This window comes from Chenopodium album, chromosome 26 (genome assembly GCF_948465745.1).
Source record: "Chenopodium album chromosome 26, dcCheAlbu1.1, whole genome shotgun sequence".
NCBI lineage: Eukaryota > Viridiplantae > Streptophyta > Magnoliopsida > Caryophyllales > Amaranthaceae > Chenopodium > Chenopodium album.
In genome coordinates this window covers 34,136,395-34,160,628 of record NC_137859.1, presented here as the reverse complement: position 1 = coordinate 34,160,628, position 24,234 = coordinate 34,136,395, and the positions used below count along the sequence as shown (strand labels likewise).

Below are 24,234 nucleotides of genomic sequence, written 5' to 3'. Positions count from 1 at the left end.
TGCTAAAATTTAGTCCAATAATGAATGAATGTACAAAATGAGAACAAAAGATTTAACATATTGTTATTGTTCTGTCAATTATCAGATATTGTTGCATTGTATCAAATCATCAAGAAATATATGCATGAGCTCAATATATCTAAACAAAGATTTGGAACGTAAAATTGAGTTCAGTGATGAAATTAAGATTATTCTTAATGGAGTACATAGAACATAAGTCACAAAATCACAATCTGATTGCAAAACAGATTTAGATTTTGTTTAAATTATTTAAACAGGATATATACTAGATTAATGTACGTAATAAAAATTGTAACATATCTTTGATAATGAGAGGTTTGAACAAATTGCAACTAATGCCACAAAGGGGGATTTTTGTTGCTTGGTCAATGGCTAGGTAGTACGGAGTACATGATGACATGAGCAGCAAATATATTTATTAATTGTCATAGTATATACTAATGTATATATGCTGGTCAACTGACTGTGACGGGAAACAGGCAGCATATTATATACCCAGCTTGAGGTGATGGAGTAGTGGTGTCGCTCTCCATCTCATTTTCATATGGTGTAAGGATCAAATTTCATGGGCTCATTTAAGGAATTTTTCTTATTTCCCCCCTCCCCTAGATGAGGTTCCTTTACCTTAAAAACCTAAGAAGGCAGCGTAAATCTGTCTAATTATAAAATGGTCATAATACTCATAAAAGAGTTGAAGTCCTTAAAATTCATGGAATATTTGAAAACTTTATTAATTGCAAATAGGTTGTCAAAAAAATAAAAATGTAAATTGTAAATTGTAAATTGAATAAGAGTATAAGGCCATGAATGACACAAGGTACTTACCATGTATTTGACAGAATTCATTAAGTGGTAACAAAGTTTAGGTTGCACGATAAATGACCATGTATAATGTACTCGTAATATTTGACAGATCGAGTATTAGCAACAGCTTGTAAATGCTGCATCAATTGTTCAATTTGCAGATGATTAAATCACACGTTAAGAATGTTTCAAACAAATATATATCAAGCCAAGAGATATCCAACGTTTTAAGTGGATATCCAAGAGTAACATCTCAATAAGCAAGCACTACACTGATCTATTGATTTAATGCCTATACATTCTGTAACATTTGCTTACATAAAAACCACTCTGACTATCCTCCAAAAACCTAATCGCCAGTCAACCAATCAATAATACACTAATACAATTCTAGTACCAGGGTATGGATATTTCTTTATGCACCCCCAAGGCACACAATAAGCCAGAAGGGTGAACGAATAATCAGAACCGGACCTATTAACTATCTGTCAACTACCTGTGGGTTGACATAATACTAGGGCTTCAGCCATACCGCATAAATCTTTCTCACAACCCAAGTAAAACCCTGATACAGGGTGCAGCCCAGAACGCATCACTTATCTCCAACAGTCCATGATGCCATGATCCTTTTTGTCATTGTATAACTCCCAAAATATTCATCACATATCATTGCCCCATCCAGGGGAAAGAAGATATTCAAAATTCCTAACTATGCCATTGTTCAACTAACAGCTCCATTTTCTTCAGAGGTGGCAAGACTCAATACGGGTGGTGGGGGGACTGGGTTAAAAACATTTGTCTTGAGATGAGAATCATCCTTTGAGGTTATGACTTTCAATGGCACAACACTAGCCTCTTGAGAAACAGTTTCCTGCTGCTGCTGTAACATTTCCAACTGTTTCAAAGATGGAACATCGCCTTTGCAGTACCTGCGCCAAATGTTTCGATATACTTCCTCTAAACCAACAGTGAAATTTGCTCCGTCGCAGACTGGTGACTTAACCATAAGATCCCGCAAAGTCATCCTTAAATTTGACAGGGCTGTCACATCTGAAGCCAACTGAATTGCCAGTTGAACATACTGATCTTCAGTCTTGGCAACCAGATTACCTAACCCTGCATAAAAAAGAGGCAAGCAAATTTAATTTGAGACACCAAAAGATAATTTTACCTATATCCATCAAGAGGTTCTTTTTCCATATAAAAATTATACTTTAGTAGGAAGTGCAACATTTTGGAATGTCATTTTATTCCCCTGAACACTTTCTGGGAAATGGACTTAATACGCTTTGCTGACACTGTAAAATGTTTACTTCCTAGGTATACATGTAGGAAGAGACTTATATGAGCAGGGAGGGGGAGGGCAGTTTTGAGAAATCCCCATCCTTTAGGAAGTTGTGAGAATTTCCTATTCTTAAGGAAGCTCCACATTCCCCATCCTTACTAACTATGGTCAATCAAACAACTCAAATGAACACTTGTTTTCCCATCCTTACTATGGTCAACCAAACAACTCAAATGAGCGCACTTGAAGTTTAGCTTTAACAGCTCCAAGCACTTTAACCAAAATAAACAAAAAAGAAGAACAGCTCTAAGCACTTCCCAAGAAGTTGAGCTTCATTTGTCAAACACCAATAGCTGAAGCACTTGCTCAAAAGCCATAACAGCAATATTCAAGTGTGAGGTTAAATTGGAACTACTGTTCCTTAAAAAAAAAACCAACAGACCTGTGATCAAGAATTTGATATGGAAACAAAAACAGAACAAATACAGAGGACTTAGCATAAATTAGTACTATAAAACAATTTTATTTATTTATTTATTTATTTTTTTTGACGAATGGTATATAACAATTTTGCTAGCTACAGCTTTGCCCAAAGCTAATGTAAGTGTCCATTCTTATGGAAGAGGTATCAATTACCACTTCAGTATTAGAATAAGATTTTGGAATTGCTGTAAGAATTATGAAAATGATAAAACACAGTAAATCAACCTGCAAAGAACGAATATAGAGTACAGGATGTATTTTCTTACCGACTTTACTAAGAAGACTAACGCCAACATTATGAGCATGCACACTGCCAGCCATGGTAACACACGGAACTCCCATGTAGAGTGACTCACATGTTGTGGTTGTTCCAGCATATGGAAAAGTGTCCAAGCTACATAAAGACAACAGCATTAAGTATTAGATAAAAGGGAAAAAGAGCATAAATCCGCATATTACAGAGATATGTAATTAAAAATTATAAGAAAAGCTTTAAAATGCTAGTGATTAGCACAGCATGTGAGAGAAAGAATCAATGCAATTCAATTAAACCGTTTGGGTAACAAACTTGACAAGCAAGAAATGCATTCAGCATAAAACCAATCAGATAAAAGTGTAATTATGTTTGCAGTGCTTCAATATAGATGCACAAGAGAGATCAAATAATGAACAGTATACGGAATAACAGGATACACTCAATTTGCAAGGAAAGTTGCCAAAAGGAATCAGAATTGATTGATTGAATAAAATATGAGGAACATTGTTTATAACTGTACAACCATTATTTAAAACATAAACAAGAAACTACTTTTTTCCTTCATTTCACTTTGGTCCAGAGGTACCTAGAACATAGTTTAGTTCCACTATTGCTACATGTGGGATATACAGCTCAAGTCTGTTAAACTAAGCTAAACATGACTGGAAACCCAGATAGCCTGGTCCAATCCGGTTCAACATATAGTATGCGTTCATTATGTGTTCACAGGGAGAGGGCATGAACGAATTTGATGACAATATTGGCTGACGAAGGCATGCCCTAAGTTCATACCTCCGTGGTATGAAATCAACTTTAAGGAACCAAGCTTTTTCCTCAGAAATGAGATAAAGATCAATCACGATTGCCCAAATCTAATCAAAATGAAAAAGGCAAAAGGGTTGCTGTGGTTTATGTCACTCAAACTAGGCTAGAAGAGTCATATACGAGTACGTGTCAAGAATCAGACACAATCATTGGATGCAAATTTTGCAAAATTTTGGCCCAGAATGCAGTTTCTAAGTGCCACCAATGTCCAAGTGTCAAATACCCAACATGAGTGCTTAAGGTGAAATGATTAATCAGAGTTATATAGTTTTGGTTGTACAAGGGGGAAGAGGTAGAAGAAGGGGGTGGTGAGAAGAGCTTACGTTATGCTAGAAATTTGAGAATGAGCATGCTTGATTCAGTATGTTGATGAGATAATATCTGAAAATACTTGTGTCAGTTTTAGAAGCAATGGAGCCGGTTATGGTTGATCTTATGACTGTTGTAACTTATGAGTACATTTGAATCCTGGTTCCAAAGCAGTGATCTTGGTGAGAGATTTCAAGCAGCATAGCCTGCTCACTTTGAAAAAAATCCAGTGTTGGTTTTGTTTTGACCTCATAGGCTCAGCGTGCTACTATAGAGTATAGAGGTCGACAAATTCTAGATGAGGCTCTTGTGAACGAGGAGGTGATAGGTGACTTGATGGTGTTCAATGGAATGGCCAAGAAAATCTAGTTGAAGTGGGCCTTGAACAAGCGTATGACAGGGTACAGGCAAAATATCCAGGATAAGGTGATGTGTGAAAAGGTTTTGACTATTGAGCATGAAAGAGGGAGTGGATTCAAGCATCAGTTTATGTCTACATTCATTGGAATGAGGATCAAAAAGGGATTGAGGCAGGTCCATTCTTCTTCCTTGGTTTATACAAGTGATTGATCCTCCAAATCTACAAGCAAGAGGTTGAGTAACCTTGAGCACTTTAGGGTCAAAAGGATAGGTTCTGTCTCTCATTCCCACTTTGCAGATCACAAATCTGAAAATGTTCTTGCTATTCTTCAAATGTTTAAGGTTGTTCTAAGGCTCAAGATTGATTAAGAGAAACCATCAGTTAGCGACCTTGTTTGCATAATAAATCAAGACCCTGCTCTACAGGTTCCATTGCTTCCCCTGCTAATTTTATGATACAAAAAAATTTATAAGTTATTTTGGAGTCCCATAGGAGAGATCGTGGGAGAACCTCTTTTTGGAACCCTGAGATGTAACGAGTTTCTAAGAAGCCAACCACATGAGAACGACGTAGTTTATTCTTCTTCAGAAAGGCACAAAAAGTACATAACTCTCATGGAATCCTATTTGTCGAAAGTTTCTCTATAACACTTGTCTCTTCTCTATTAAGGGTTTTAAGGATCAGGCAATGTTGCTAAAAGTCTCCTGTGTGTTATGTGTTATATAATTAACTCAAGATGAGATAGGTATCTAGTGGGGTGAGATATAATTCATAGTTCTAAAAAAGGCAAGATAGGTCTTTGAATTTAATACCCAAGAATGATCCCTAGATCTGGGAAATTGTAACCCTTTAATGCATGCTTATTTAAAGCACATTTGAAAACACTTGTCTAATGTCTCCATAGGAATGGCAACAGGCAGTCAGGCACACATGCCTCTTTTTCCAGTCTATTAATATATCTCCCCTCAGACACCTTTTTTATTCCTTAACAGCTAAACTTGGTAGTTGGCACAGTATGAAGCCCAAGGACTCCGTTATTGGCATTATAGGAATAAGATTAAACTTTTGGGAGTTATCACGGGTACTGCCTGGCTGCCTCTATAATTTCACCCTCGTCATCAATCATCTCTCCACTTTACATCATACCCCAATCTTTGATTATCAAAGGAAACAAAAATGATGTCTCATAGTGGAATCTATAGTCAAAGCCACAAAATTCTTGGATGTGCTGAGAGGCTATTTCATTCTCAGGATCCCCAAATCAGAGTTTTCTGTCAAGGTTTTTTCACAATTTTAACAAATTCCCCATGTAACTTATAATAAGCATATGACAAACATCACTTTTTCTTTCTTCAACATTTCAACTAAATTTGTAATTTGTAAAACAAAGGCCCCGAAGAAAATTAAGACATCAATAGGACAACATGATCAGAAAGGCGTAACACTAACAACAATCTGCAAAATTGAAGGCATAACAAGTGCTGATCTCCTGATGTTCGAATATTAAGCTCAAAATCTAAAATTGTGGGAATTTTGCACTCATCTCTTCTTGAATTGTGAATTTGTATCTATCTTCCTATTTTGTGGAACTCATATTTTGTGATAATGGGAATTAGATAAGAGTTGTTGACATATTGCTAACAGTAAGACCCTGGGCCCAAAAGCTCCAAAAAGGTTTGAAACTGAAGAATAAAGCAAAGGCAAAGAAAGATTGAATCTCACATTTGCACATCCAAAATACCATTTTTAGGAAACATAACCATTTCACCATTCCTAAGAAATTGTCGTGGAGAGAAAAAGCACACTTTCTCAGAATAAAACTTAAAACTGAGTTAGAGGAGTTGTAATTTTACACCTTTATTTTTGGTGTAATTTGATTTTTTTTTTTTTATATTTCTTTATGACGACAATATATGGATTTCTTTTTGGGATTAAGTTTGACTGACATCTAGCGTGGTTGCATTTAGAGTAATATTGGCCCTTTGTTGACATGTGTTAAACTTTCTTTTATTTATGAATGTTTTCTCTTTCACCTAAATATTTGAAAAAAAAAACACCAAGCATGAAGGAGAAAAAGAAATTCTATAAGTTAGGGGGTGGAAGTATCCAAATTAGGTTGTTTAAGAAAACTGAAGATTTTTTAAAGCCTCTTTCAGCAATTTAACCTGCAATGAACAGGAAGTCATTAGCAGATGGACATGCTAATATAATCATCTTAACCATACGGAGTTGGAATGTATCTTTAGCAGGACCGTCACATGTACTATCAAGTTTACTGTCAATGTCATTACTGTGCAGATACATTGACTAGAAACAGCAGCATTGCTCAAAGCCTGTGCTGTCCTAATGGTCCACAAGAATGTACAAGGCTCCCAGTTTAAACCCTTTACAACGTGAATAAGCTCAGCATCACATATGAAAATAGGAAAGGAAACATAATAATAGCTTGAATACTACAGACACAACAAATTGCATAAATCCCTAATCAATACCAGTGTCGCACACATCGGGTAGAGAAAAAATTAATTGCAAAGAACAAGTTATTTCTGACAACTAGAAGATTAAATATACAAAATGCACATCAACAATATACGTAGTAGAAAACATTATCCAGAGGTTGGAAGGTGAGGTCATATATGTACACACTTCATCATGTAAAACATATGCAAGAAAAGCTGGGCCCTAACCTGATGTCCATGAGAGCATATGCTTGCAGGTGATCATGGTTTAGAAGAATCAAGGGCAATAGATCAACACGTACAGGATCCACTCCCAACTGCTCTAAAGTGGAAAGAAATTTATGTCTTATACTGTCGCAGCAAAAGGGTTTGCATTTCACCACTAAACGTGAGTTTGGTACATCACACAAAATTCTAGCCCAAACTTGCAAAACTTTAGGTGTGATCTGAAAAGTAGGCAGGAAGAAGCATTACTAATGATGCATTCCAAGATACATGGCAGACAAATCCAGATAGACAGGGACGCACTCATTTCCTCCAAGGATAAAAAAAAGCATACCTTTGCTAAATTGTTAAAGCTACCAAAAGTGACGAAGCCATTACTCAGTGCTGGAGCCGCAGAAACTGCGCCAGCTTCTGGAGAAGGTGTGTAACATAGAAAAGAATCTGGTAATCGAACTAAATCCTCAACATGCCTGTCATCAACAGGTTAGTAAGTACGGTTCATAGTACCAGGCTTTGTCACTACAAAAGGAAAAGGTAACATGTACAATATAGCACATATACATCCAGAGAAAAACAAGTGGTAAGCCAGACATACTTCTGTTTTGTTTCCGGGGGATCAGCCAGTGCATCAGTAATTCTGTAGTCAATAGTAGGTAAGCCAGTTGTATTTGGGTAGCCAATCCAAGTTACCTGTAACCCAGATGAAAAGTCAAATGATTGAAGATGAAAATCACTATTAACATTAATGTAGCAGTTACCAGACTCATTGAAGATGACACAGTAATTTTCGCCTATATAAACCCCTAAATAAGTAGCAGTTACCTACCGTAAAAGGATCCTTCTATCCCCCAGCCCAAAGTTCTTTAACAACAAACATTATTTAACGCAAACCATTAAGAACATGTAATTAGTTCAATTGTTATCTCCAACAATAACAAAGCTATCAATTGATTTGAAAGACGCTTCAGAAGGTCATAATTATAAGTCCTCATATAACATAAGAAAATTAAAAACCATCGTGGGGAGCATTTAGAGCATGTTCCTCTCAAGCTTACCTGCAACGGAGCAGGTCGACAAGCCATTGTTCCCAATTTATTATTCGCTGTATGCCCTGTCAGTTCTACAAAAATATCAACCTTGTCTTCTCTGACTATTTGAGCAACCTTCTTCTCATCTATGCCATATATATCTCTCCAGATTCCACCCTTTTTAATGACTTTCTCTCGAAATCTCAAAGTTTTGGCATCTGCCTGCAGAAACAGCATGAGCAAAGAAATCAAGCACAACATCCATAAAAACAATTATCAGAATTTGTCTAGGGAAATTGCTTCACCACTACTCAAGATGTTCTCACAAACAAAATAGAGCATCGCACAACAAGCCAAAGGATTATTTTCAAGTAAACAACAGAAGCATGAAAAAAATATACCTTCACAACTGCTGAGTACACAATCACTTTGTAGCTCGTGTAGTCATGGTGTGCTAGTGGTGCTTCGATAAAATATGATACGGAGTGGGTGAAAAAATCAGGGGAAACATAACCAATAACAAGAGGTCTCTCAGGTTCCTTTGGATTGTCCCATGATGTATACTGTGGATACAGCCTTGTGAACCGCCGACCCCAGTCTCTGCAGAAGCATAGCTAAATTCAGATGAAGCAGAACTGAAAGCAAAAGCTTACTTATTTTGGCATATGATACTTCCCTACCCTAGTACCGTCAAGTGCTATGTACTTTAAGGTTTTAGAGGCATGTGTTTACTTCAAAGCTTGGGCGGTTGTCAGATTTCAATTTCTAAGAATATTTTTTAACTTTGTCCTTGTGACCTCTTCAAAATCAGAAAGAAAATTTCTTTATAACTAAGTACCCTTTATATCAGTTAGTTATAGTAGCCCCACCTTTAAGCTTAGAATATACGTGATTGGATGTGCTTTACGTTAACCATAGAGGGTAGTTATAATTACCATTACACCATTGATAGGTAAGAGGTGATATATTGGAAGTTTAAGCAGATTACTTTTAGCTAGAAGATAGAGTTACTCCTGCCACAATATCTAGGGAAAAATTCCTTCGATTGGAATTTATTGTCACTTTGTAAGTGTCTCTGTTCCCAATACCTAATATGTGGCACGAATTCCTTTAATAACCCTTTAATCCTTTGTAACAGGATTTATATATTAATCAATCAAAGCCTTAATCCCATGTGCATTTCCCATCATTCATTCTACATAGTCATTTCAGATATCCCTATTATTATTACTTCCAAAAAGGTGACTACTATTTTTAATCATCCTATACGATGTGTGTGACTGTAATTTCCGGATAGACGGAGAAGTATTACAAAAATAAAAGTTACTTATTTCCAAAATATGCTATGAATGATCATAATTTATTCCTTGTAAGACATAAGAAGATTTTGGATTCAAAATAGTACAGTGATATTTCCAAGACACGGGAGAAGGGTTTCTAGCAATGAATCAGCAAAACTATGTGTCACATATGTAAAGAGCGTCTTGTCCCACACAAACACACACAAGAGCTCAACCTATTTGTTGTTAAGGAGGCGAGGAGAGTTTACTTTGGTCTTTCATCATCACGGTTCTTTTATATTGAAAATATATATATTGAGGCAATGATGCTTGAGAATTAAACACAACTCATTAAAAAAAAAAGGTTGCGGATACTTAGAATCAGCAGAAAGGTTACGAGTACATAGAATCAGCTCAGACCTGTGAGCCTCGTATAGCTTGTCATCATCTCCTTCGTTGATGTAGTTCATAGCAAGTAAACGATTCTGAAAGAAAATCAAATTATATATAAGATGATGTTGCATACTAAAGTCATGAAACAGAAGACAACTCATAAGATGCCTCATAACTATCTTAAGAAACCTCCTTCCTCTTTGATCTTTTCTCCAGGATGAGTTCCAGGTTTCTCATCCTTTCAAAATAGCAATCACGTTGAAACTAAATGGAAGACAAGGCAGCAGAAGACATGAAACAAGAACCCTGGATTTTCTAACACAATTACAATTAGCTGAAAAACTGACCCCCAAAACAGAAACTTGAGATTTCTAGTTGAAAACTAATAAAAGTTGAGCTTTCAGTGGTAAACATGTCCACAAAGCATAAAAATAAACCTTGTATGCCCCAACAGTTGTACATAGTTCACTGAAATAGACTCCAAAGCTTCAAATTTAGAACCAGGGACCACATCTTACAACCTTAAGACAGGTCCCTGTGCCATCCTAGATCAGTGATTTTTAACCAAGGGTAGCACTATGCACTAGAACAACCACAAACAAAATCCTAAATAACTATAAACAAGTGATACAGGAAAAATAATCAACTACTCCGTATAAAGTTATAAACTAAAAATACACTATTTAGGTTGTCGGAATATACAACAAATAACTGAACAAAATGAGTTAAATTTATATGATGCGTTGTCTTGTCATATACTGCCTCCGGATCTTTTTAGTGTCCCATTTTGACTATTTACTATTCACATATTTACATAACCACTTTAACTTTTTTTTTTTAAACAAAAAAATTATAGATTTACTACTTTAACTAATATAGTTGCATAATCCATATACACTATTTAGGTTGTCGGAATATACAACAAATAACTGAACAAAATGAGTTAAATTTATATGATGCGTTGTCTTGTCATATACTGCCTCCGGATCTTTTTAGTGTCCCATTTTGACTATTTAATATTCACATATTTACATAACCACTTTAACTTTTTTTTTTTAAACAAAAAAATTATAGATTTACTACTTTAACTAATATAGTTGCATAATCCATATGATTAAGCATGGAATATATAGATATGTGAATACTTATTATAATTGTCTCAATGTTTAGTTTTCCGGTACCAACTTTTAAATTTTATACTTTGTTGATAATTTAAAGTACTCCCTATATTTCATAAACTATCATGTATCTTATATATAAAGTGAAAGGGGGTTTTGGGTGATAAATTTCACTTTCCCAAAATACCCCTTTCAGTTAAAATAAATAAATAAATAAAAACTACCATCATTTTTAAAAAAAAATAAAAAATAAATAAATAAAAACCATCATCTTGGTAAAAAAAATAAAAATAAAAACCATCATCTTTTTTTTTTAGGAAAGTCAAATTTTATATTTAGCCTACATAACATCATTATCATCATATATTTTTAATAACATCCTTTTATTTATTATATATTATCAATAATTTATAAACCTAATATTTTTTAATTAGAATTAAGGAGATAATATTGTGAAAAAAAAATCGAGCTTGATAGATTACTTATATTGCACACGCACGCATTGTGTGCATCTCTTAGCTATCAGTTAAAGTTTTACATGGTAACTTACACGTTGTATATAAGAACAGGGCCGTCTATTAGGCTGTGCAAACAGCCCAACAGCACAGGGCCTCACGTTTGTTGGGGCCCCATAACCTGAAATTTAGTTAAGATATATATATTACTGTATGAGCTTATATTGCATGAAAATAAGTTGGCTGAGTTGGTTCCCCTTATATTTTTATGAAGCCTCTAAATGTCAAGGTTGGGTGTTTGATTCATGTCATCCCCCATTTTTAATTTTTTTATACAATTTTAACATTCTATAAGTATTATTAGTATATGTTCATGTGTTATTGCCTAATAATCCGTGATTTTTTAATGTATCCCTTTGTTTTTAAATTTATGTGGTTTTCAAATACTGTTACCTATTATTTTTTGGGCCTTATTTATTTATGACCAAAAAATACAAACGTATTTCAGATTAAAAAAAAAAAAAAAAGGTGCCCATAACTTCATATATATTTTTGTAATGGCACAGGGCCCCCAAAAGGTTTAAGACGGCCCCGTATAAGAATATAAGAAAGAAAAAAAAAATCACATGCGAACTTTTTATAATATGTTTCAATGTATTTTTTCATAAATTTTGTTAATTAAAATTATATATATATATATATATATATATATATATATATATATGAGCATTGGAACATGTTATCAAAATGGGAAGAATTTCAATAAATGGAGAGAAAATTCTAAATGGAAAATTTACCTAAAATAATCAAATATTTGCTCCATTCTCCCAAAATACTCCCACCTTGTGATTATTCCAGATTAATCCAACCTTTAACCCCATCTTCCCAGATTACACCTTACAAGGTACAGCTAATTACATATCTTACGTGGCACTTCATGATTGAATTTTTGCTCTTTTTTTTAATTTACATTTTTTTTTTATTTTATGTTGTATTCCTACCTTATAAAAAGTATGAGATTACTCTTTAATAGTGTAATGCCAACTATATCCTTCAAAATGTGCATGTACATGTTAACCCTTATTAATATGAACAAGTTTTTTGTTTTGCCTCCATTAAAGTTAATTTTTTTTTTTTTTTTTAATTTATCTTTTATTAATGTTTATTGATTTATTTTTTTTATATTCTTCAAAATGTGCATTTACATGCTTACCCTTTTTAATAAGTACAAGTTCTTATTTTGCCTCCATTAATGCTAATTGTTTTTATTTTAAATATGGCTTTTATCAATGTTAATTGTTCAATATTAAAAAAAAGTTTTTAGAAAAATATGCGGACATTTTTTTCCTCTAAAAAAAAGTTATGCGGACATTTTTGCCTCTAAAAAAATTTTCTTTACATATATTATGTTATCAATGTAACTAAAAACAAAAAAAGCTTCCCGAACAAGACTAGCTATGGCGCGCAACGCGTGCATTAGCCACCCTAGTAAAAATAAAAAATAAAAACCCACCCCACCCCAGCCACTCTCTCTTTCCTCCACTACCACCACCTTAGTCACCACCATCTTTCTCTCTCCCTCTCCTCTCCCTTCCATGGCCTTCCTACATTACCACCATCTTCCTCGACTACCACCTCACCTCCCCTCCCTTTTACCAACCAACAAAAACACAAACATCACCATGAGCCACAACCACCACCACAAAACCCTTCATCCACCCTCGCCACCTCACTCTACCACCAAAACTCCCACACCAACCCCCAACCACGAACCACAACCACCACAAACTACTACCCACCCACCAAAACCACAACCCCAAACCATCCATGGCCACCATTAAAACAACCACCACCTTCTCTAGTCTGCTATGTGCTCACTCTCTCCTACTCTCCTTTCTTTACTTCGAAGCTATTTATTCAAGTACCTAGAAATGTTTTATGTAATTAACATTTTTATTGAATTAATTCATTATGTTTTTGAAAAAAAAAAATTTATGATCATATTTGTTTATGCATTTTGATTCTGTTTATTTTGTTGAATTTTGATCTTTCATGATTATATTCACCTGATTTTGAATTATTGTTTGTTTGGGGTTGAATTTGGAATTAATTCGTGGTGAGGGGGGATGGGGAAAGTAGTTCTAGTGATGGCTATGGTGGTTCGTTGTGGCAGTATTTTGGCAGTGGTGGGCTATTGTTGTGGGTGTTGTTGACAGTGGTGGTGCTCAGTGGTGTTTTCGTGGACTCGTGGGGCTGGGGTGCTGCGAATTTGCGTGGGGATGCTGCTGTAATTTGGTGGCAGGGTGGTGGTTTTATTTATGGCCGTGTTGTATGGTCGGGGTTAGTAGTTATGGTGGTGGGCTGTGGAGAGGAAGGTTGGGAGATGATTTTGCCCATTTTGGTGCTGGTGGTGGCCAAAGGTCTAGGTGGTAGTTGTTATTGAAGTTGGGTGGTCAAACCAAAACAAAACAAAAAAATTAACTTGTTGCTTAGGTCGCTGGTCATATAAGTTCGTTATGGGAAGATAGGGGTCAAAGGTTGAATTAATCTGGAATGATCAAAAGGTGGGTTTATTTTGGGAGAACAGAGCAAAGGCTGGATTATTCTAGGCAATTTTTCCATTCTAGATTGATAAGGTAGTTTCTTTTTTTTTTTTTTTTTTCTTTTTGTTTTTTTTTTTTTTTTGACTCAATAAGGTAGTTTCTTTTAAAAGTGTGAAAATGAATTAAATTAAAGAGCTAAGAGGGCTTTCCTAAAGCCTTAAAAGATGAGAAAAAAAAAAAAAAAAATGTATGCTAGCAGCTTCGAACACCTGACCTACACAGAAAATCAACTACCACCATCGCATCCCGCACCAACAAGCACTATTCATTACAAACAATGTTACAAATTATTTTATACAAATACTGTTGTAGGCCTTCAACATGTTTTAACTTTTTTTTTTGCCCCCCGGGCCCCAGCGTGGATCCGCCACTGTCGTGGATTTATAAAATTGGAAAATAGCAAAATGCCTTCTCCAATAGAAATACCCTCTATGTTATTCTCCCATGTTTAGCAGTTGGGATAATATGCAGTTAAAGATTAAAGCCTATACCTAATCCTGGCATCTTATATACAAAAATATGTGCAGATTGTAGATGCATGACATCAATAATACACAACTATTGACTTTTATTGGACAGTAAGAGTTGAACCTTGTTCTTCCCACCAAGAGCTACATTATATAGCTACAACCCAAGCATTTAACTTTGGAGTTACATTTTCAGATAACTGGACATTGAACAGAAAGATACCTGGCCTGCATTGCGCGAATCAGGATCTATCTTGAGACATTGCTCATAAGCTTCAATAGCACGAGAAATTTCACCAGCATCTCTGTATAGAACTCCTAAAAATACCAATGCAGAAGAATATGTAGTGTTAAAAAAAATTTTAAAAAAATAAAATTAAAATAAAATAAAAATAAAAATAAAAAATAAAAACTAAAAAAAAAACACTATCTACTTATTATCTAGTGATAGAAAACAAAATGCCAGAATACCTAAGTTGAAAACGATAACCACCACCCCTCTCCTCCAAACACACACAATCCAAAACAATTTCCTGTTTTACAATACCAATGCAATATTAACTAAATTGCTACTTTAAACTTTTAAAGTCCCGATGGAATATTGCTAGTAGTTTTGAGTACTAATTTTACAACTTTAAGGTCTATCAGCATAATCTTACAAGACTCGTAAAAAGGAATGGAGGTAGTACAAAGCACCAAATTTTCTTCACCCACTTTTAGCTTTCTATAATGGAATCTTTTGAAGGTACCATCAAAATCCAACCAAATCAATATTAAAGAGAACTACTCTATGTTTTCCCTAACTTTAAAAGGTAAAACAATCATTAAACCAACCAACTGTATCAACCCTCTCGTTGGTGATGTACTAACAAAACAGCATAACTCCTAAGCACTCTCAGTAACATTTCAGCAAGGTCCAATGTATAGAGATCATGAGTGAAATGTGAATGCACAACTAATTAACAGTACATACCTAAATTATTATATGCTTCAGCATAAGTGGGATTTGCTATGATGGCCTTTTCAATCATGCTAGCGGCAGCATCCATCTTACCCTGCATTAAGAGGAAAGACTCAATACCAAGTATTAATATAGTAAAATATCTAATATGAATTAAACATAAGATATACCTGAACTGTATAAACAACACCAAGATTATTTAGAGACTGGGAGAAGTTTGGTTTAATTGACAGAGCCATCTGAAATGCAGTAGAAAAGAAAGATGTTTAATTGTACTGAGGTATTGATCATCGGCACTATGAAAAATTAACAATAACAAAATACAAAGCCGTTTCAAATGATGCACTCAATATTGGAGCTACCTGATAGCACTCGACTGCCTTATCAAGATTTTCACGATCTTTGTAAATAACCCCCAAGTTATTGCATGCTTCAGCACATTGAGGATTGAAATGAAAAGCAAGTTCATAGAAAACAATTGCCTGCGACAAAAAGAGAACAAGTTTCCTCAAAATCAGGAGACTAAATTGACAACAAAATATCTATAGAGGGAGAACTACTCCAACCAATACTGTTAGCATTCTTAGAAGCAACTACTTGCCTTCCACAGCTCTAACAGAAGAGCGGCAAGAGCTTCTCCGAAAAGACCTGTTCTCTTATCGCTAAACCACTTTTATACTACTGTCTCCTATACTTTTTGTTGTTACCTTGACCTTTTTTTGTCACGCAACAAGATTTCAAATGAGAAGAACAAAAAGGGTCGGAGAGAGAACTATTTAATGACAGGAAAATTGGAAAGAAATAGAATGCCACATGTCTCCTCATTATTTTCCGGTTTTTACCAGGAGTTTTCCGGTTATCAATTTCAAGCCCCATCCTCTTCCAAATCCTTGCCCCTTCAACTCAAATGATCGTAATGCCCCTTCATCTTCTTCTAATTTCAAACTATAAATCATATCCCAATTCACTCTCTTCCCCCTTTAAATGATTCACTATAATACCTAAGCACAAATTGGAATATGGAAGATATTTATAATTTATAATATTATATTAGCTTATAACTTTATATAAATCTGCAATGTTTTTTTGCATGGTCACATTACAAAGTTTTTTTTTTTTTTATTTTAACTTTAAGAACAAAACAAAATTTTGTGCACCACTTTTCTCAAAAATAAAAAATAAAATATTTGTGCACCACATGGGTTTAATACTAATTTTATCAAGATTAAGTACATTTTAAGATGGAATTACAATTTCACACACACGCACACACACACACACAAAGAATGAAACTTACATTGTCAAACTTCAGCATTTCACCATATGCAACGCCAAGGTTATACATAGCATCAGCATAATGCCAATTATAAAACAGAGCTTTTTTATAGTATGCTACACCTTGTTCAATGTCACCCTCTAGTTTAACCTGAAAGTGAATGTTTTGAGGAACTTAATTAGATAAAAAAAATTAAAAAAAAAAAAAAAAAAATACAATGCAGAGAAAAGGGAACAATGAATGGGTTTTCAGATACTCATGAATCAAGTATATACATATAATAACCACAAAACAGATTAGTGAGATGCATCAATAATTTTTAAACTGAAGGTCAGCTACAGGCCAACAGCTGAACAAGAGAGTTGTGAGGAAGAGGTAACAGACAGCATCAATATCCTTTTACCTTTTAAGACAAGTAATAAGAAATTAAATTGACGCAAAGACGGTGTCACAAACATATAAAAGGATGGCTAAGGACAGAAAAAGCTCATGCCCACAAGCAACTGTGGAGCATATTATCAACAAAATCAACAGTGATCATCATAAGCTAACACTTGCTCCAGCTCTACAAAAGCCTCAAAAAGGTTGGATTTTAAAAGCATAAAGAGGGAAGCTATATCTTAATATAGGTTCGATAAAGAAACAAAAGTTCATATTCCAACTGCCTCCAAGGTTCACCAGCCTCTCTCTCAAAAACATACAACACATACACATTTTTACCACAAAAAAAAAAAAAAAAAGAGGAAGGCTAAACTTTTCTGTTAGCTGCAAGGTATATACATGAGAAATTAAACTACATTATACTGAAACCTTTCTTGAAAGTTAAAACTTAAGGAATCTTAAAGGGAATGATAGCATAGTAGACTGAAGAGAAGTGATATAATCTTTGGAACACAAGGAGTAGAATGTGAAGATCTAATCCAGGACCGCCAATAGCCCAATACAATAAAGATCACTTCCAATTGAAGCTTAGAGCACCTTATGTAACAACAGTAATGTAAATTAACACTGAAGAGCTCAAATGTTAATTACACAAGAAATAAAAGCTTCAAGATGAATCACTATATAACATAAGACACAATGATCAAAACAAATTATAAAACATAAGCTAAATGATGGACCAAAACATACCTTTGTTCCCAAATCGGTCAACGCTATTGCCATATTATTCTTGGCAATCTCAAAATTTGGAGAAACTGCTAAACACCTGAGTCAGACAAAGTAGTACAACAAATCAAATTTTATACAGATTACAACAGGTACAGTTATAACATTTACATAGTTGCGAAAATAGAATCAGAAATACAATTTGGAACATTATTATAGGAAAAACCTAACAATAAGTAAGTGCAACTCAAAGTTCATTTCATATCACCACTGGTATTTATCCTGCACTTGGGAAGCTCAAATTTATGCAACCTTTAACCTAGGTCATCAATTAATAGCAGGCCTTACCAAAGACCAACTACTGCAGAGTTGCTACTTCTGTATAACTTCTTAAATCACTAAAACTTGTAGAGGAAAGAGTCCTCATGAATGTATGTCTTCTCACAAGTTAAAAAATGAAGAAATAACACAAAGACAGCCAAGCACATAGAGTCAGAGGCAGGCTACCTCTCATAACATGTAATAGCAGACTCCAGATCCCCTCGGTTCTTGTATATGACACCCATGTTGCAGAACGCTTCAGCATACATAGGCCTTTCTAGTGCTGCCTTTTCATAACATGTGAGAGCAGTGTCATATTGCATCATTTCGGAATAGACAACACCGAGGTTATAGTATGCTGGCTGCATATATAACATACAAATGCTTAAACCGGTATCATTTAAAAGTTGTACATGCTTTAAGATAATAAATTAGGTACCCTTACAGCATAATGTGGATCTATTTTAAGAGCTTCATAGTATTTCTGAATCCCTTCTTGAGTATTTCCAGCAAGCTTTAAGCTGGTCCCAATATCAGTCAGAACAATTGCCAAGCATTCTGCCGCTGGCTTATATGTTGGATCAGCTCTCAGAGCCTTTTGATAAGACTGTAAAAAGCACAAAATAAACATCTCAACAACAAAATTAGAGCAAAGATAAGACCCACGTCTACTTTACGACAATCGCAACAAAATGTACTTTTTCACATTTTATTGTTTACTATATCCGGTTAACGCAACACAAATGTACCATATAAAGAGGATACATGATCCCCCCCCCCCCTACTCTACTTTAGGTATTAGAAAGGGTAGACTTCCAACCCACATCATCTTGTGACACAATGCAAACGAGAATGACTTATTCAACTGATATTTTGTAGTGGTAGTTGAGTGGAAAAACCTTTAACTAGGTCTATAAGAATATGCAGTAGTACTACACTACTACCCAAACAAAAATAAAAAATAAAAAGTATACACTTCTGGCCAAGTTGAACCAATTTGGAAATGATACATCCAGATAAGATGGTGATAGAGGAGATTCTGCACTAAAGACGAATCCATACATCGTGTACCAGCACAGCCCCATAAAGATTGCAAGTTTAAACGAGAATGACCCAGAAGGCAAACCAAAGCTCAACAAATATTTTAATAAAGACTTTAAAAATAGTACACCCTCCACAATGTTTGGCCTTTCACAGGTTACAACCTCTATAACCATAATTTACCATGCCTTTTAAGTTGAAACCAAGTGAAGTGTGGGTTGGGAGTTGTCCAAGTGTGGTGGAAGATCTCGTTGCTTCCGACTTTTGTTTGAGTATTAATAATAACTAGTTGTGTGGGTGTGGATTTCAAAAACAGAAAAAAAGTGAAGTGGCACAATTTTAATATAAATGAGAGAAAATACGAGAAGATTAAGATCCCAATTGATTATGAAAATAAAGTTTGGTAAGTTGATTCATTGAAGGGGCATTTCGACAATTATTCAGCTTCAAAAGTAATTAAAATTGATTGGTCGCAATAAATATGACATTTCCTAAAAATTGAAGCGATGCAGCTATAAAATTGAAGCTACATTTAAGACTTGGATTTGATAATCCTAATACATTATAGGCCTTCTCACACAATTTGTCTCAATTCAAAAACATTTTGAAGATAAGAGAAAGAAATCTAAGGCACCCAAGAATCATTCTTAGTAAACAAGCAAGAGATCTCGTAATGTGGAACTGCGGATATCTATAGAGAAGAATAATCTAGGAGTGATATTCTTGTTAGTGGAACCAGTGGATTCACTAATTCACACTATAAATGTATACTTCATCCATAAAAGTCCAACTGAATCAATTTTTAAAAACAAAAGAATCTGGATTTATTGACGAGAAGATAATTTTAATTCTGCATTTTTTGTCACAATTTTCTAAACAGTCACCACTACTCATCAGTTAACTGGACTCCACAAGTATCATAGCTCCAAAATGAAAGAGATAATACTGAGTGTCATATAGCCAGGTATATGTATGAAATCCTTTCTAAATTATTGTTACAACTCTTACAAGTCTTACAACACTAAAGTGATCTATTAATGGTTATAATTCGAATCTACTCCCTCAGTCGGGTAACCAAAATTAAGAGTCTATTTCAATTTAAAGAATGTACTTTTTGACAATGTTATTCTCTTTTTGATGATTTATCATCCTATTTCTTTTTCTTTTTGTACTTTTGACATCAATCCCAATATTGTCTCTCTCCTTCTCATCAATAAATCTCAACTACTTTTCCTTTCTCTCTATCTCTCTCTAGCCCCACATACATATTTGTACTTCCAATTATTAGTTTTAAGGGATCCACAACTTTCTTGATTCCCGTGAAAAAACCTGAATAGGCTCTTAATAAAAAGACGGAGGGAGTAGCAAAAAGTAATGCTAGAATAAATAGTCCAAAACAAATTTTGGACAAAAGGTCATACGCCAAATAAAATATGCCAACATTGATGAAGTGCACACTACATAGTTACATGGTAAAAATATTAGACAATGAAAATTATTACTATATGGTAAGCATCATTGGGTTATAAAAAATAAAAATAAATAAATAAATAAATAAATAAAGCAATATCACAACATGAAAATGTAACAAAACAAACCAGATTTACTACTAGTCTCCTCAGATTCTATTCTCTAAATTGGTTGCTTCTATCAATCCTCGCAATTCGAAAAAAAAAATCCTTATGGAAAATATATTAGAAACAAATAAGAGATAAATATAGTAAGAGATGAATGACGTGTCAAATCGAAAAACAACAAAATTAGTCCTCAACTAACTAAACAATCACAACTACTAGTAAAACCCTACCACAACGGGGTTCCTAAGTTCCTAAAATTCCAAGTAGCATCACCACAACCCCCCTCCCCCAATAAAGAAAAGGGATGAAAAAAGGAGTTAGCAATCAATCACTATCCAAGTATCCAGCGGCACAGATGCTTTAAGTAGGACCTCTCCTAGTGTTTCATTCCGAGTGTTTTGCCATATCAACGTAGAAAAGGCTCTATTCTAATGGTTTGAAAATCTCACAGTCAATAGACATTGGGGATAGCTAGAACATAAAGACCAACCACTCATGTTTCCACCGTTCTATCAAGTAATATGGAGTAGAAATGTAGACAATAGGGTCTGCACCTTATTACATCTTTCTCCTACTTTTTCTCCCGCTCCATTAGACTATTGGACAATTTAAAATGCCAGGTTCTCATTAATAAAATTTGCAATATTCTCCAAAAAGAGAATTCACTTGTAATTGATTGCTTTCCATTTGATATACAACTTCATTTAGTAAATGCCAAATATGGCATACATTTATAATAGGGCATTCATATCCAAGTATCATACTCATATGAATTCTAAGTCTTCTAGACTTTAGCAACTAAGCAACATGCAAATGCTGATTTTTGTCAATTGTCATTCACCAATATCTACAATCTACCAGACAAAGGTCAAAAATTTTAGTAGCAATTAACTTATTAAACATATGGATGACAGATGTTCATAAAAGCAGATTCTAATACAGAGAATAACCCCTTGATATAGCAAGTATATAATACTGTAAATGTTCACGTATCACGTCAACTTAGTACTGTTAGGAGGATACAAGCCAGGTTCTCAGGTATCCAAAATAGACAAAAAAATATATACAGGAGGAACCATTTCTTTGGATACATAACAAACAGATAGGTTGAAAAAGACACTAATTAATGTCGCCCGTGAAAAAAAGGAATGCAGGATGTCACCCATGAAATAAAAAGGAGAATGTCTCAAATTATTTTTCATAGTTCATTAGGTCAGGAAAAATGCAAAAGGTATACAAGGATAGATGTGTCCTGATTCCAAAAGCACTTCTGAGGAGTAGAATCATTCATGATAGGCCTATGGCTCATAAAGCTTCAAAATTCATATTGTAGGTCTATGCAACATCAATAAAGATTGGAAAGCATTATTGTATTGATCCCCATTTTTTAGGAGGCAGGAGCCGACATCTTATTCTCCACGTCTATGGTCAACAATTCTCTAACCCATAACTTCAAGTGTCTTACTTTTTTAAAGACCTCTTAGCATTTCAGACTAATAAATTGGCAGGTTCATGTTTATAAAGACTTATAAAGTGGCCAAAACAAAGAAGACTAACAGATTATGCTCCCTCATCCATATATAATTAATGCTGCAATTATCTAATCCTACACCTTGAATTATAAGCTATGCTACACACTGTTATATCATTGCTATAAAACCAACAAGCCACCCGATACATGAGCATAAATGCATGATCCACCCTACTATATCATCATAGCTATACAACTCAACTGTTCAGAGTGAAGCGACATGAGAAGCATACCTCAGCAGCATCTACCAATCGACCGTCATCCTTGTACAAAATACCACAATGCGTAAGAGCACAAGCATTGTTAGGATCAAGTCTTATTGCTTCGGAGAAACTCTCAAAAGCAAGCCTCCCCTGGTTTTGCATTTGCAAGCATATCCCTTTTCCTATAAAAGCTTCTACATTCTCCTTGTCCTTGTCTAATATTATTCCTTCATATATTGCTAAAGCCTCCGCGAATTTATTTCGGGTACGAAGAATGTTTGCATAAGAGAGACTATCCTTCACATCAAGTTCCTTTTTCAAACTACCATTACAAGTCGGAGACCCCGACCCATTTTCCGCTGTTGGACAAGAAGCTTTCAGAAAACCATTCTCACAGGGTGGTGATTGCTTCTCAGGACTGTTATCAACCAGCTTTTCCATCCAAGCCATACAAATAAGCCTAATTTCTGGAAAGAACTAACAACGTCAATAAATTTTGCTGCATTATTTATATGCAATCAATCAATCAAACCCATACAATAAACTAAATAATCCTTATATATTATAAATACCTCAGAATCAGCTACATTTCACAATAATTCCCAGAATTGGGAAAAATCACTATAAACCCATTAAAAAAATCACTTCACAAAACACAAAAACCCTACTTTCGTAACATACTGAATCAAAAAACAGCAAAAAAAAAAAAAATTGTGAAAATAGTATTAAACCCCAAAACCCATCAATGGCAAAAACAAAAACATTAAAAAGGGGTTTTTTACCCGTTTAAATTATCAACAAAAAATGAATAAAAATGAGGAAACAATCACTGCTAAATAGAATTGAAAGAAAAACTTACATGAGAAAGAAAAGGGGAAATTAGGGATTTGAAAACCACATTCGAAGCAACTAACCCAAGTGTAGTAAGTATTATTGATGATGAGAGAGAAAGAGAAAGAGGTGGTAAAAATAGGAAAGAAATTGATGGGAAATAGGGGGGTCCCACCTCTCTGTTTTCTCTCTCTTGTTCAAAGAACACTCCCAGAAACTGGAAAAGTAACAGAGAAGGGACTATTTTGGAAGGAGGAAATGGCAATAAATGTCAGTTGGGGAAGAAAAGGCTTTGAATCGGCAAAGAAGCGTGTAAATTGTGCGATGACATGTTGGTTGGAATGGCTCTTGACCCAAACCCACTTTAACTTAAGCCTCGGTTTATTGTAAGCGGGTTTGGGACAAAGTAACGATTCAATCATAGTTTGACCGTTATTAACGCGTGTCAATCAGACAATGTGAGGTTTGAGTCAATCCTAACCGAACTTAAGTCGTGTTAAATAATTCTTTCTCAAGTAACTTTTAGATTAGGTTGGTCTAGTCATATCGGGTCAGTTGTCTATATCCTACGACTACAAAGCTCTAATTTTGGTTTAGTAGTATCATCTCTATATGCTAAATCTCGAAAATGTTGTTCGCCCTAACATGTTGTGACTTGTGATCAATGGATAGTACTTCATTCGCATAATTACTAGTATTCCTAAAATGTGGCACATTCCCTTTGTTCATTTTCATTACATGTCATTATAAGGAAGTGAGAGATTGAAAATCATCTTATGCACACATGATTATTATAAGTATGTCTAGTTTTTAGGTGCTTTTTGTTCTTGTAATTTCCTTTCTTCCTAAAGATTGAAGAACTTTGGGATGAAAGGAAAAAGAAAACCAAAGTTTTCATTTGTTATACTCAAAGCATTTTAAAATGATGTATATAGTCTTGATTAAAGAGCTCAAACTTTGACCATAAAAATTCATTAACATGCAAGGACAAACACATTCAAATGTAGTCTTGTT

At 34.6% G+C, this 24,234-nt stretch overlaps 1 protein-coding gene across 1 annotated transcript; it reads right to left on the bottom strand.

Moving 5' to 3' along the window:
* Positions 1 to 1,009: 1,009 nt before the first annotated feature.
* On the bottom strand, positions 1,010 to 23,504 carry LOC145616462 (putative UDP-N-acetylglucosamine--peptide N-acetylglucosaminyltransferase SPINDLY). Its single transcript, XM_081671187.1, has 18 exons — positions 23,249 to 23,504; positions 22,420 to 22,856; positions 18,483 to 18,644; positions 18,224 to 18,399; positions 17,741 to 17,816; positions 16,631 to 16,759; positions 15,696 to 15,815; positions 15,504 to 15,572; positions 15,346 to 15,427; positions 14,596 to 14,690; positions 9,757 to 9,821; positions 8,458 to 8,656; positions 8,084 to 8,278; positions 7,624 to 7,718; positions 7,363 to 7,498; positions 7,032 to 7,249; positions 2,860 to 2,987; positions 1,010 to 1,941 (listed from the first exon to the last, which is right to left on the bottom strand). The coding sequence occupies exons 2-18, from the start codon at positions 22,837 to 22,839 to the stop codon at positions 1,547 to 1,549; spliced, it is 2,760 nt and encodes a 919-aa protein (XP_081527313.1). The 5' UTR covers positions 22,840 to 22,856; positions 23,249 to 23,504; the 3' UTR covers positions 1,010 to 1,546.
* Positions 23,505 to 24,234: the final 730 nt, after the last annotated feature.